This window comes from Chiroxiphia lanceolata, chromosome 12, assembly GCF_009829145.1.
Source record: "Chiroxiphia lanceolata isolate bChiLan1 chromosome 12, bChiLan1.pri, whole genome shotgun sequence".
NCBI classification, from domain to species: domain Eukaryota; kingdom Metazoa; phylum Chordata; class Aves; order Passeriformes; family Pipridae; genus Chiroxiphia; species Chiroxiphia lanceolata.
The window spans coordinates 4,157,746-4,172,323 of record NC_045648.1 but is presented as its reverse complement, the minus strand read 5'-3'; the positions used below and the strand labels follow the sequence as shown (position 1 = coordinate 4,172,323).

Here is a 14,578-nt window from a genome sequence, read left to right as displayed (position 1 = left end):
TCAGTGTGGGGGACACAACCCACACTCACCTGCTGGCCTCAGAGCCACTCGCTGTTTCAAATGCTCGCTGCTGAGCGAAGCTTGGCAATTCAACCCTTTCCACTCAAATCCTTTCCTGAACATCTAAGTCCAGTGCTTTTCTGCCCTCTCTCAATAAAAACATCAATTCCAGGTGCTGAGCAGCTTCACCTCAGTGTTCTGCTTCATATCAAATACAGATGGCTGTATTTAAGGGGGTTGTCACAGAGCATTCAGCATTCCTGGTCTGTGAAGGGTTCTGAATCCTTCAGGATAAGAAAACACTACACATTTTAAACACACACACACCTTACACAAGTCAACTACTGACATTTTTCTCCAGTTTTCAATCTCTTGCAAGACACTGTTATTTTATGGAGAGCTGAAAAATACCCATAAGTAAGTCAGAGACAAATAATAACACCCATTCAGTTCCGCACTAGAAACCCTACGAAGATTTTTTCTTTCCAACACACCCAGCAATATCCTGCAGGAGAGATGGCCTGCTGCTATCATTTTAGAGGTGCAATCTCTTCTTTTTTTTCCCATCCTTCCTGCTGCAGAAAATTCTCCATCAGCTCCTGATAAACACTATTTCTGCTCTAGCCTGTTGTGCTGCATGGGGGAACACAGGGCTGGGTGCAGGAACTTCCTGCTATCTATTTTACGCCTCCGGGAGTTTTCCAGCAGACAGCAATAATATAAAAGATCACCACGGACTGTGATACGACCAATTACAGCAGACAGCAGTTATTTATAGAAAAGTCAGCAGCACTGAAGCTTTAACACCAGCCAGCACACCCCTCTGCTTCCCATCACTCAGAGAGCGTGCTACCATCCTGCATCACCCTGTACCTTGGTACCTCACAAAACTGCAGAGACACTTGGCATATGCCCACAGGACACGGAAGGAGTAGCACTTTACACACACCATATCCTCGAGCTGCCACAGCAGATTTGATTTCCACGAATCCCTGACCCCAGATGTCACTTGCCTTCTGAAATCCTTGTCCGCCTACTCAGCAGCACAGCACACGAGAGCACAGCACAGCCAGCGTGTGTGAGACCCTGTAGCACACACCTTCCTCAATCCTGGCTCTTTGCTAAGCGTCTCTTCCCATCTTCTGAGAGGTCTGTCCAAATATTACAGTGCAAAGGAAGACAACATGTTGGCTACATACCTTTTGACTCTCCCCAATCATGACACGAACTAAAGGAGTTGATATAGCTTTCACTCCCTTGATGCAAAGGTGAAAAATTCACTGAAAAGGTGGAAAATCCACCAGAAAGGGGGAAAACTCAACAAAACCCCTAACAAATCACAACAGCCAAGCTGGAGATGTCACTTCCAGGGGTCATATACTGCCTCGCTGAATCCCTGCTACAAGACAATGCTGCTGGTCCCCAACATGTAAATAAATGCTCATTCTCGGAGCTGACACGCAGCATCAGGCCTATTTGGCCTGATCAACTGAAGCACTTGACACGAGTAACTGAAGAAATTCGGATTCAAAATGGAACTTTGAATTATTTGGCTTCTGGAATATTTAATACAGCCTGTAAGTGCAAACCTGCTCTTGGAAGCTGAGGGGAAAAGTTCACGGCCCCTTTCTGAGGTGAGCATTTCTCCCAGAGCAGCTGCAGAATGAAAGGCAATATTGCCATCTACTGCCTCGCCGTGCAGCCAGCCCCTCTCTGGCTGACACAGCCAGCTGGAGATGAGATCAATGTTTCAGGACAAGGAATCTTTTAATCATAATGAAAATGTGATCTTGACTGATCCGAGGTCACATTACATTAATACAGTCTTCAAAGCTTTTTTAATAATACAATTAACGATTTCTGCCATACCATTAAGAGAATTAAAGACCAAAAAGCTTAAGGGGTATTGACCTATTCAGTTTCAGTTTTTAAAATAACCTCAAAGCAACACAGACTTTCTTTCTTTTTTCACTCCCCTCCTTCAAACTCCCAGATACATAATTCTTAGATGTGTTGTTCTATTTGTGTTCATGGATATATCACACTTTTAGTAAAGATTTGGATAAGCCAGTAGAGGGGATCTCCATTCTGATGAGTTAACCCCTTTCATCTTGTGAACCAGCAGGTCAGGCTGGGACAGTTTGCACTGCAGTAAGAAGAAAAACAACAACATTAATTAGGAAGGTCAAAACTACAGTTTGATGAAGAAAGAGACTTACTACCACAAAGGAGCTTTAATTCCTCACCCCCCTTTCTCCAAGCCAACAGACTCATTCTCTTCCTTAACCTACCATCTTGCTAAAGCTCTCAGCCATGCCTTTGCAAATGACTTGGAAAGCTTTAAAGAAATTCAATAAAGCCCAAAATACATCCTGGCTAATTCTTCCTCCCAATGAGTTCACTCCTCAGCACCAGAAGCCACAGATTCAGCTGGCATTTCTCAACAAGTGGTGCTATTAGTTGCTCACTAACTACAGCCTGAGCACCTCTGGGTTCAAGCTGCTCCCTCAGTGCATGGTGTGGGATACTGACTCCCAGGAATATCCACTGTCAGGACACAGTGGGGCTCAGACTACCCTGAGGCTGGGATCAAGAAGTCAGGACTGATGAGCCCCAATATGGTTGTTGAACGAGCAAGGTCAGCATCAGAAAGCAGCAACACAGTTGAGTTTCACCATGGATGAGGAAAGATTGTAGCCAAACTGGCACTGTATCATGTGCTTCTCTATCTCTTCTGTGCTTGCCTGTTTTCTTTCTTTTACTCAGGCATTATATCTAAAACCTGTCAGTCCATGTTTATTTTTAAGTTAGGACAAGTGAACCCCGGGAAACTCACTCTGGATCGATGGCAGACGCTGGCAGGGTTTTGTGAGGGAGAGCAGAGTGCTCTGAGGCTCCGAGCTACCCCTGCACAGGAGGGGAGAGGCAGAACTGCGCCTGTGCACCAAAAACTGCAGATGAAACCAGGGGACTGTGAAAAATCTATAACAACAGTGAAGAACACAGCCCATGCCTTCACCATATGAGCTTATCGTCCTGGGCAGGGGTTCAACCACGGGATTTGGCAGAGATGATTCTTTCTGATCAGAGTTACCAATCCATTGCCACAAATAGAGAATAATCCAGCGTCAAAGCTGCCAGGATTGTATTTCCCTGCATTTCCAGCTCCTGAGCAGCAGGATACTGTCTGCCTCCTGGATTACTAATACCCTTGGCTAGGACAGGCAATATTGCTTGTCCTGACCCTGCTATGTTGAGAGGTGAATTACCCAAGCATGTCTTACCTCCCCTTCACATCCCATTGCTGGAAAGGGAAGGTACAGGGAATCATCTCTGTCACTATAATGATGCTGCATCAAAGAGACTGCCTGGTCTGAGAGTAAGTCACTGCAAGGCTGCAACCAGGTAGAAACACAGAGGCAAAAATCAAGCACTTCTATTACTTGGAACTGATGTCAGCTCTGTCTTTGGTAGAAATCTGCCTTCCCCTTCCCCTGTAGGGCCACAGCATCGCTCTGCGAGCTTAGGCCTGTAAGTCAAAAGCCAGGCAAGGACAGAGCACAGCATGGAATATCCATCTGTGGAAGCAAAGGCTCTCTGAAGCTCCCAGTCTCAGTTACCTCAATGAGTAGAGAGACAGAAGGTCCCTCCCTCCCACCCCCAGCGTGGCAGAGCAACGTGCTCTGCAATCTATTTGACAACTCACGAGGATATTACCTATCGAAGTGCTCGTGCCTTTGATGCCTTAACTGTTCAGGCAGGACATGCTAAATATCATCTTGCAGAAACTTCTGATGTCTACAGGGAGCAAGACCCCTTCTTGACCTTTTCTCTTGCTATTTTGCTGGTTTTGTTCTGTGCTTCTCAGAGCTGCTCCTCCATCCCAGATGCACAAAAGAGGTCAAGCTAGCAGAGGTGGCTTGTGCCAAAGGCTTTGGCTTCTACCAAGAGACACTTTAAAAGGAAGATATTTGTGCTTGTGACATGGAGCAAAGAGGGACAATGTGTCTTTCACTCCAATTGATTTACCCACCAACCTTCCACGCAAACAAGGATAAAAGTGGCATTTCAGTCTGTATTACAGCAGATGGGCTCTGCATGCAGCACAAGTGAAATAGCTTTAAAAAAGATTGAACCAGCCCCAAGATCTGGAGAGGGCGGGGGAATCAGAAGGCTTTTCTATATCATGCTGCTTGAAGACAGCATTTACCAAAATGCATCTTAGTTAAGATATTTATCAAAGGCTTGGAGGAGAGGGGACATGCCAAGCAAGGAGAAACTCAGAAAATTAGTCAGTGGAACTAATCCTTTTAGGAAGGGTTTTACTCTTCTCCCTCCCCGCTCCCTGCAGAAAGCTGGGACGGGATTAGTGGTTCCAGGTAGGAGGATTGAAGGTATGCTGCACATCTGTATCCTTTAAAAGCAGCATGAAATTAATGCCATTAAGCCCAGGCCACTGTGTTGGCCAGAGGGCACACAGAGCTCTGAAGTGTTTCTCCTCTCGTGGTCGCTGACCTTTAACATTCCACAGTCCAGAGAGGCTGAGCTATTAATTTACAAATCCAGTGTTGGTGAATGAATACCGACATCCCAAATGTACTCATCATGGTGAATGCAACCTCTGATCTCCTCCCTGAGAAGGAAAAAAAAAAAGTTCAACTTCATCTAAGTGTCAGGTGGCTGGGAGAAAAGAATTCTTCCAGATGGAATTCATTGATCTTCCAAAAATGGAGCCTTCAGTTTAAATTAAAACCAAAAAGATTTCTTAAAAAAACACACCGCTGAAGAAAAACCCCAACAACCTTCAAGATAGAAAAATTCAATAAATCAAGGATAAAGTCTAGGGCAAACAGAGGAGATTAAACTGAGACTTCACCACCAAGTTGGACTGCAAGAAGTAAGAAATTGCAAAGCAGGCTAATTACAAACCTCTAATTTTGTCTCCCATGTACTTATATTTTATTGCATTCTCATCTGTAACAAAAAATACATAAAGGAAGGCCTAAGTCAGTACCAAACAATGAACTACAGCTGAATGCATTCTTTGTTTATGCAGTTGAGCAATAAATTTGACAAAGCAGAAATTCTATTTGGACACGTTAATTTCCTCTTTTTCTGCAACATCCTTAATATGCAAATGTTAACAAGAATCCACGTAGCTGAATTTCAGACTGTTCCCTCCCTTCTTCATCCACAGGAAAGGACACTAAAATGTGGATTTTAACATCCCAATTCTCTTCTACTTTGACACCTACTTGTTAGGTCGCCTTCTGGATCACTCATTTCTCAGAATAGAGTAATACAAGTCAGAAGTGGTTATTTAGTGTTTAATTTCTATTCCCAAATTTGTACACAAAAACCACAGCAGTAAGAAGGCACCAGAAATTTCAATAAGGTGAGTTCTAGCAGATCCTTCAAGAGAATTCCAGGAGTGTCCAAACTGATCCCATAATACATTAATGTCATTACAGAGATGGGAGGGAATAATGTTGGCCCAAGTTACTGATGTGATAAACTCAGAGTTGAACAGAGCTCCTGCCACTTAGCAGGGAGATGTATCATGCCACAGGAATCATGGAGTGATACTGCAGGCCTGGAGAACTGGGAAACACCCCAAAAATAGAGTTAGCATTGGGCTTTGCAACAGCAAGTGAAAGAACAGAGAACAACTTGCTTTGAAATGTTTGTATTGCAAACTTTGATTAGGATGGAGACCTGCCTTTAATTACAACTTTATCTTTGCACTAAAGTTTTGTTTTCTCAGTTTAACTAAACAATACATGTTTCCAAAAAATGCAAAAATAAAATTTAGATTAAATCATCTGCTTACTTAATTGCCCTTCTCTCCTTTGAAATGGTCACATGTAAAACACAGTGGCAAAGGAAGAAAATTTAACCTTTAAGGCAAATAGAGACCATCCTTTCTTTTCTAATGCTGGGAGTATTACCAGTATATTACACGGCAGCTGCTATTACATGAAAGTGCTCAGGAGTTCTCTGATGCAAAGTATGTGTTAGAGAAGGGACAGAAATGAAAAATTAGATGCTCGAGTTATCTGTTGAACACAGAGATAGAATCATCTGCTGGAAAACAATGAGATACTACATGGAAAGTTCCACCGCTGATGAGACAAAAGAACGGAGGGGCACAGTCTGGATGCAGTCTGCATTTTGTCCTACTCTGACTTCTCCTTGGCTTCACAAATATTTTAAAAAATAAAAACTCCACAGATAAATGAGCCTGAATGACAAACACAAGACAAGCTTTACCACACCCTCATCCTCCATCTGAAGAAGTCAAGCCAACGAGTGATGCATTTAAATCCTGGGCAGGGTCTCAAGCCCCCAAGAGATGATGACACAGTTATGCTGTGTAATGGTGCCATCTCGTGGTGCCGACACAGGTGACACAGGATCAGCTGCATTTTCAGTGCAGCCATCACAGACAGCACTTTAAAACAGACACCTCTTAATTAAGTTTAAGTTTTACAGTGCATGGTCACCATTAGGACACCCACGAGCACAAAAGGATCCTGCGATGATTTACAACCACAGGTCACGGCAGTCCTGGAACACTCAGTGTGACTGGAACCAGAATAGGGGGAGGGTCTAATGATATTTAGGCTTCTTAGAGGAATCTGAAAAATTGAAAATCTATCTGAAAGGACAGGGAGAATGAAGCAAGGTCAGGAAAATCTGCCTCAGAGAGGCAGATCCAAAACCCAGAGCTGTGCGCTGATGTCGTGACAGACCACAAGGTCTCCATCCCCACGCTGAAAGAATCCTGACAGCACGACAGCCATGGCTCAGCATTAAACAGAACAGCAAAATCCATCACAGGGGACTGAAACAAAATTAATTCAGACTAAAGTAACTGGATGCACTCGTAAAGACAAAACTTTAGAACAACTTGCCAAGGAACGTGGCAGATTTCCCGCTGCCCAACATCTGAAAACCAAAACTGCCAAATCAAAACAATCCTTCTCAAAAAAATGAGTTGTTTCAACCAAAACCAATGATTTTTTTTGATGCAGTGACCATGCATGAAATTGTCTGGCTTCCATTACGTGAAGCATCAGGAGAGATTAACGTAATGAAATTTCTAGCCTTAAAATCCATATGTTTACTTGTCTTGAGAGCGATTCCAATGCTTTATTCACTTGGCACACACCCACTGGATCAGTGCTAACACTGATCTGGATGTCTAACATCTTCACTGCAGACCAAACTTAAGTGTCTGTGCTTGTAAGAACTACAGGAACAAATTTCCTCTGAGCAGACCTGCCACCTCTCTCACACACAAACACAAACTCACCTCGTCTCCTAAGCAGAAACACGATCGTGTGACGCCACATCCAGAGCGTAGATTCAGAAAGGGATTAAATCCAAGGCTTTGAAAACTTAACTCCAAGAACTGGAATGCTCTTTCAAGCCTTTGCCAACTTTTCCAGCACTCTGAAACCATCCTGTCCTTGAGTAAATGCAGATTTCTTTCAAATAAAAGAACTTCAACTGAGAGAAAAAAGATGTTTGTGCTGTTGGGTGGGTTTTTTCTACGCTGTTCTATTAAGAAAGCAAAAAAATTAGATCTGTTTCTGCTTCAGACCCTCTTAAGATTCCTGTGATCTAAGAAGAGCTTCAGACTGCTAAAAAGAGTTGCAAGTCCAGGCTTCTGAATTAATCAGATACCTTACAGCACTAATAGAACCAAAAAAAAAGGAAACAAAATCAATATTCAGACTAATTGTTCTGTAAGTCAGCATTTCTGAACTAACATGGAGCAAGCCTGTACCATCCTGAAACCCGTAAGAAACCTGTAGCCCAGGAGTTTAGAATTCCTGGCTCTAATAAGTCACAAGTTTTTATTAGAAGGATGATGTGATCACTTTGATTAGAGAGTATCAAGCACTGCCAACACCACCTCAGTAAATGCACCTTTGGTTACTTCTCTAAGAGGCCCAGCTGCCACCATGTGAATTTCTGATGAAAAAGAGAAACTTAGAAAACTAAAACCGAAACAAACTCAAGAAAGACAATTCACACACAGAGGAAAGCAGCAACTTTTCTGCAAGAAGGCCCGGTAAAGTGGTGCTAATGCAGGCTGTGGATCACTGGTTAACAGGTGAAACATAAATTCAGTTGGAGGATTTTGAAAAATTGGTTTTTTCCTCTGAATCAAAGTATCTCCAGATACAGAATGAATTGAATCTCATTAGTTGTCTGCCCATTCCACACACAGTACCTTATCCATCTCCTTTATTCTAATACAAATTCATACAGTATTTCCTGGGGCCTTCTTAGATAAAATTTTGTAGAAAGACTTAATTCAGGTTAAATTTCTTAAGGTTCCTCACTTGCTGGAACAACCTCAGTTTACCTTACCCTGACATTACAATATAATGTGCAAACTAGACATGAGGCCAGGCTCCTGCAACCTCAGAATCAGCTTTCAGGAGTAGAGATATAACGGCTTTCTATCATACTTAGGCACAACTGGTATTGCAAGTCTTCACAAATATCTTTTTTTTTCCTTAAAAAAAGGTTTGTATTTAACCATACATTGAGTAAGAATATAGGCTGCTGCACAGGACATGGAGTTTGTGGCAGTCTTCATAGCACACTCTTTGTGACTTTTCAACAATCTGAAGACTAACTGACTATAAAGTTAGTCCTAAATGCACTTTCTTTGAGACAAGAGAACCATAGCAACGTGATTAAGGCTGGCACACGATCCAGTGTTTTAATTCTCTTGGCAAAAACTTGTTCCAATTATAGCTTTTTTTTTTTTTTTTTTTATGAGATACCTAGGAAGGTCTGATTTCTATGTGTCTCAGCATATGGTTTACAGAGCAGCTCCAGGGGGAAGGAGTTACTTGGATACAGGGATAAATGCTATGTTAAATCACGACCTTAAACCAAAACAGGGTGACAGGGCTATGAGTGAGCAATTCTGCTGTACAGGGGGGAAAATACACATCCCCACAGTGTACCTACAATGCCTGCCTACAGAACTGTCTCCCTGGAAATGCTGGATTAGCATCTGGAAAGAAATAGCTACCTTTCCATGTTCCAAAGCATTGACTTAAGAATTACAGGTTGCTGGATCTCTTCAGGTTCATCAGGCCCCTACTGCTGTTCAGCACTGAAGTATCTCTCTGCAAAGCCTTCTCTGCCACTGGACTAAAGATCTGATCCTTACAATTTTCACCTGTAATCATTAACACAACATTCAAGCTTTAGAAAGTCCCCACTAAAAAAAAAAAAATAAAATAGTCTAACATAACCAGCTTGTGGTAAAAGAACAAAATTTCTTTACCAAGCCACAACATGAGCAATCCAGTGAAATATGTTATATTTCCAAGTTCATTAAATGCAAAACATTAGCAAAGAGCCTATATGGAATAAAACATGCAATGTGGAATCTACACAAAGTCCTACACCCTGAACTTACACACAGCATTGTAACAGTGCCTGAACTGAAAGGCAGTTTAATGCCTGTAGCTCTGTTCACTCTCCTTCTCTGCACCAAACTTTTCCTGCATGAATGGCCTTTGTGTGCCATCCTGTCCACCACAGGGTTTAAGGCAGATTTTTCTGCTAGAAAAGCTCAAATGAAAGCAATTCAAGATCAATTGTTCACTCTGAAAGGAAGGTTACAACTGTCATTCTGATACCAACGTGTGTTGTGGTATCTCTCTTCCATAATGCAGGATGTGGTTTCCATAGAAATGTCTTCTTACATCAGTACCTACAAGCCCTCCAATTATTCCCTTTTGGACACCTCATGAAATCCAATAAAATCTTTTCAGAGCAGGGAAATAACTAGGCTCAGCTACTACTTAATTACTTGGTGAGAAGAAAAAGGAAAGGACATTGAGTAAACAAAAGCTTTATTTAAAACAAAACATAAAACGGAGAGCACGTGTTGCAAAAAAATTACATCTTACCTGAAGAAATTTCTGCAGTGTCACAAATTAAGAACAGTCAATTACAATTTTTAAGACTATACTGAATTTGCTGATTTCTGAAACAGCAATTATGGTGTAGTTCTAAATTGTTTGGTGGCCTTGTCTCCAACCAAGTCCCCAGGGCTTGCTCTTTTCCTGAGTCCTTTGTGTTGCCGAGTATTGCCTGCACCTTTTTCCAAGTCCTCTTCTTCAGGACCTTGTGGGTTTAGAGTCCCTGCTGCTGCTGTTGTGTCATCTTTTTTCTCTGTGGCATCTCCTGCCCCTCTCCCGGCACCAGGATAGCATTCAACATCCTGAAATTAGAGCCGACACAGAAGGAACACCAAATAATACACAAACAAGATAAACAGTGACTTGATCCCAATATAAAATCCCTCTGTTGACCAAGACTGCCATGAACATGCAAGGCAAGGAACTCAGCTGCACTGTTTGTATGGAACAGCTTCACTCCTGCTGCTCTGCCTGCCTTCCCAGAAGTGTCAGCATAAAGAAAACTGGGAGCACAGGGAGCCTTGATCTGGCTGGGTGGGCTCTGGAGCCATGACCACAGCCCATCACACAAGAACGTGCACCACAGGGGCCAGAGCTGCCACAGCTCCCTCAGGAGACACATGCCTGAGGAAAACAAACTGATTTAATTGTGTGGCAACCAAAATGTGCTGAGGAAACAAGCCCTACAGCTCTTTGTTTTGCTTCCATTCATCTCTCCTTTTTCTTTATTACTTGAAAAGGCTCTGTTACTGTGATTTGTTTTCTCAGATACATGTACCCCTTCCTGGGCTGAGGCTTCATTCAAACCTCACACCTTGTTTTAGGCCTTGGTCCTGCAAAAGCTAAGCAGAGTCAGATCTACAGCTCAGTGGTGGGATAAAATAATTAGGACCATAAAGAGTTTGGCCTACTCGTTCTAAAGGTGCCACACTCAAGCCCCTGCACAGGAAGAACCACAAGGAAGTTCAGAAAGCCAGTCCATAAACAGACCTTGTAATTCTCTGAATTCCAGCTTGGTTACAGATCCCTTATTTCAGCAAGGATGAAACTAAAACATTTAGTGAAAACTCTATTGTAGTCTTTAGCTTCTCAAACTATTACAGCTATATAAGTTAGCTACAGGTATCAATTATATGCATATATATATATATATATATATATATAATGTAGCTGTGATTACCTACACAGACTTATGTAGGTAGTAGTAGTAAAAGAAATCCATAGGTAGCTGTGACAGTCTTTCATATTTAAACTTCACTATTTAACTAAAAAGGGAAAAGGCCACCAATGAAAAACAAAATCATAAAATAGCAAATTAGTCACTGTACCTTATTCATCTGGTCCACTTCTGATTGCCTGGGTTTACTGGCTGGAGTATTCTCCATATGAGAGCCCATTGCAGCCTCTGGAGAAATGGGGTGAATATTTTGCCCCAGAAAGAGATTTAAAAGGAAAAAACATTAGTAGACTTCCATGGCTATTTTCATTTAAAAAACACACCAGAAAAAGCCACCTGAATGCCACCTTCAACCCCTCCTGCCTTGTTTCTGTTAATCAATCAAAACAAGGTGCTACATGTCACTACCATGGAAGACTAAGGTGAACAACTACTAGAAACAAAATATCTTTGGGTCTTGAAAGTTCTACTAAACAGATAATCCATCTATCTCTTACACATGGAAGACTCATATCCATCCCTCCCTCCCTTTCAGCAAATGCAGGTACTTTGACCAATTCAGATACAGGATTACAAGCAATCACTTGAAACTGATTTTAATTCTTCTCAGTCTGCTTGCTTTTGCACAAGTTTCACACTTAAATGCTTTATGCATATTACTAAAGTACTTCAGAGCAGCTCAGTTCACTGCCTGGTAGATTTAGCAACCACAACCAAACCCTATGAAATGATTTCTGTTCCTCCAATCAGCCCCAGAAGTGAAATGTCACCGTGTTCCTGTTACTGAGACTATTTGCTGTAATTAAATCTCTACATTTTTCAAACAATAAGAATTAATTCAGAATTAATAATTGCAGCCATGTGTGACAACATGCTAAAAGGTTTTATTTTTATTGATACACATTTGCAGACAGAAGTATGTGTGTGTACACGGACCTATGTATCTGGGCACATCCAAACAGAAGTATCAGCTGCTGTAAACAGAATGCTGCAGTTGGTATGAACTGCCACTAGATGCAGCCACAGAACCTTGCAAAATTTAAAATTCTGACCTCAAGGTTACAGAAACCTGTTCTGGAATATCTATGACTGTAGAGTTCTTACAGGAACGTTAATGGTATTCAATCCTGAGTACTGGTGCGGAAAAAAAAATATAATATGAGCAAAATATTCAATTTTTCTTCTCAGTAATTTTGTTCCAAAACACAGCATTGCAAATGTCAACAGGAATCTAAGAAATCAGAGCAGAATAAGACTTGTCTATTTTCACAGTTGTTGCCATAGATCCAGATTGGAGCTGACAATATTGAATTACATTGTGTTTTGCTTTCTGCATAACAGAACAAGTACGAATGAAGCCCTTGTTCCCAAGCGAGCCCCTAAAGATAGAATCATGGAATCATAGAATAGTTTGGATTGCAAGGGACCTTTAAAGTTCATCCAATCCAGCCCAGCAATGAGCAGGGACACCTTCAACAAGACCAGGTTGCTCCAAGCCCCATCCAACCTGGCCTTGAACACTCCCAGGGATGGGGCAGCCACAGCTTTCTGGGCAATCTGTGTCTGTGCCTCAACACCCTCTTTGTAAAAATTTTCTTCCATATATTTAGCCTAAATCTATCCTCTTTTAGTTTAAAATCATTATCCTTTGTCCTACCTACTGCAACAGGTCCTGGTGTCCTCTGCACACCTGCATGTGATCTGAATGACTGTACACTTATGGAACACATAAACATGGAACTCCAGGGGTTCCATTCACATCATTTTCCCCTCTGTGTCCCTACACCACAACTCTGGAAACACAAGCTTCTCTTCATGGGCTTGGGAAGCATACACTGGGTCAGATGATTAGGAATAAAGGACTGATGCAGGAATGAAGCAGGAATAAAGGATTCCTGCACTCAGAAGGTGTTTCTGCTTTATCTGCCACTAACAGATAGCACAAAGCCTTGGAAAACTCTCTTGCTATCTCCTCCCTGGCTATTAGAGAGAATAAGGCTGCCTTTAGGACAAACCAAAAGCAGGGAAACTCTCCCCTAGTTTCAGCAGGTGTTATCTGCTCTCTACCCTCACTTGGTATTTCCCTGGGTGCAAAATATGCACAGTACTGGGATAATACAAGCATGAGAAGCAGACTGCATATGTAAAACAGATATAACAAATGTAACACACGCTTTTAAATCCTAGTTTTATAGTGGGTTGATTTTCCACTGAAGACGGACAAAATAAAGCCTGTTCAGCACAATTAGTCTAAAGAGTGATGCCCAGTGAGCTGTGCACCAGAGTGGAGGACACAGATTAAAAAATCAGATTTTTATTATATATTTTAATGCCAAACTCACTTGCTTCTGCTCCCTTCCACTATAAAGATCATATTGCAATTCACAATCCTTATAAATAAATATAAGCACACACAGACACCATATCATTTACGTGCAGAACTGCCCAAGGCAGTTCCCCAGCCTCACAGGTCTTTTTTACTCACAGCCACTCCAGTGGAATGATATTCACCCACGTTTTGGGTCGTTTCTCTTTGTCTGTTTGTTTGTTTTTGTAGAAGATGGCAAAAAGAAGAAAGAAAAAAGAAAAGTATACTCGCCTCCAGGATCTGCTGGGTTTTGATCTGATCACAGTTCTCTTCAATTGCCATTAATAAACCTCACTTAGCAAGATGGATTAAAGGAAAGAGCAACCCCAGGTTTTGGTGATTTAAAGCACGAGGAACACAGATCTAATGGCTTCAGAGGAACCCAGCCTAGGGCTAAAGTCTGACTTAACTCTCCTGTGGGTGCTGCAGACAAGATGAAACGCAGTGTCTCAGCAGAAGGTCCCTGGGCCAACACGGAGCAGGATGGATGTGGGAAGGCATGGGAGCAATTTGCTCTGGAGCCCTCCTTGCTGCACTTCCAGAAAGAGACAGTGTGTGCCCTTCTTTTGGAATCTAGTGCTTACCACAGCTTGTGTGCACGCAGCAGAGGGGCCTGTCTGGATCCTCCAGCCAGCTGAACAGATTATACCACTGAGATCCACATAGGAACTGTCAAAAAGTTTCCCTACTCTGTTGCTATCTTTTGTGAAGTAGGCAGAAAATTCTCCCAGCACGAAGGATTTACCCTGTAGGAGAGTACTCGGAATCTTCCAAAAGCCATAATGAAAATGTTTGTGTTCTCATCCAAGAATGGTACTGGCAGCAGTTGAAGGTAATTAAATATACTGCCCATTGGCCATACAAATTTCTTTTTTGCAACAATTTCAGAGAAACAAACCCCTCTCTATAACCCAGACACCGTGTTGTGCAACAGGAATTTTTGGGGCTAACTTCTACGCTGCTCTGAGTGCACTGCAATGGGAGTTACAGCCACTTTATGCCAAGACTGTGCTTTGTTCAGTATCTCTCAGATGCTCTGTGGTTCCATTTCATTACCTCATAATTTCTAAGAAT

The 14,578-nt window shown here is 42.1% G+C and overlaps 1 protein-coding gene across 6 annotated transcripts in view; it reads right to left on the bottom strand.

Moving 5' to 3' along the window:
• Positions 1-9,873: 9,873 nt before the first annotated feature.
• The window catches only part of FAM169B (family with sequence similarity 169 member B), a 47,392-nt gene continuing 42,687 nt past the window's right edge, over positions 9,874-14,578 (bottom strand). For 5 of the 6 annotated variants that reach the window (XM_032700643.1, XM_032700644.1, XM_032700648.1 and 2 more), the window contains 2 exons: positions 11,288-11,364; positions 9,874-10,261 (listed from right to left, as the gene is read on the bottom strand). In XM_032700643.1, coding sequence (XP_032556534.1) covers positions 10,037-10,261; positions 11,288-11,364 — 302 coding nt within the window. In that variant the 3' untranslated portion in view covers positions 9,874-10,036. The other variant, XM_032700647.1, reaches the window with a different exon arrangement.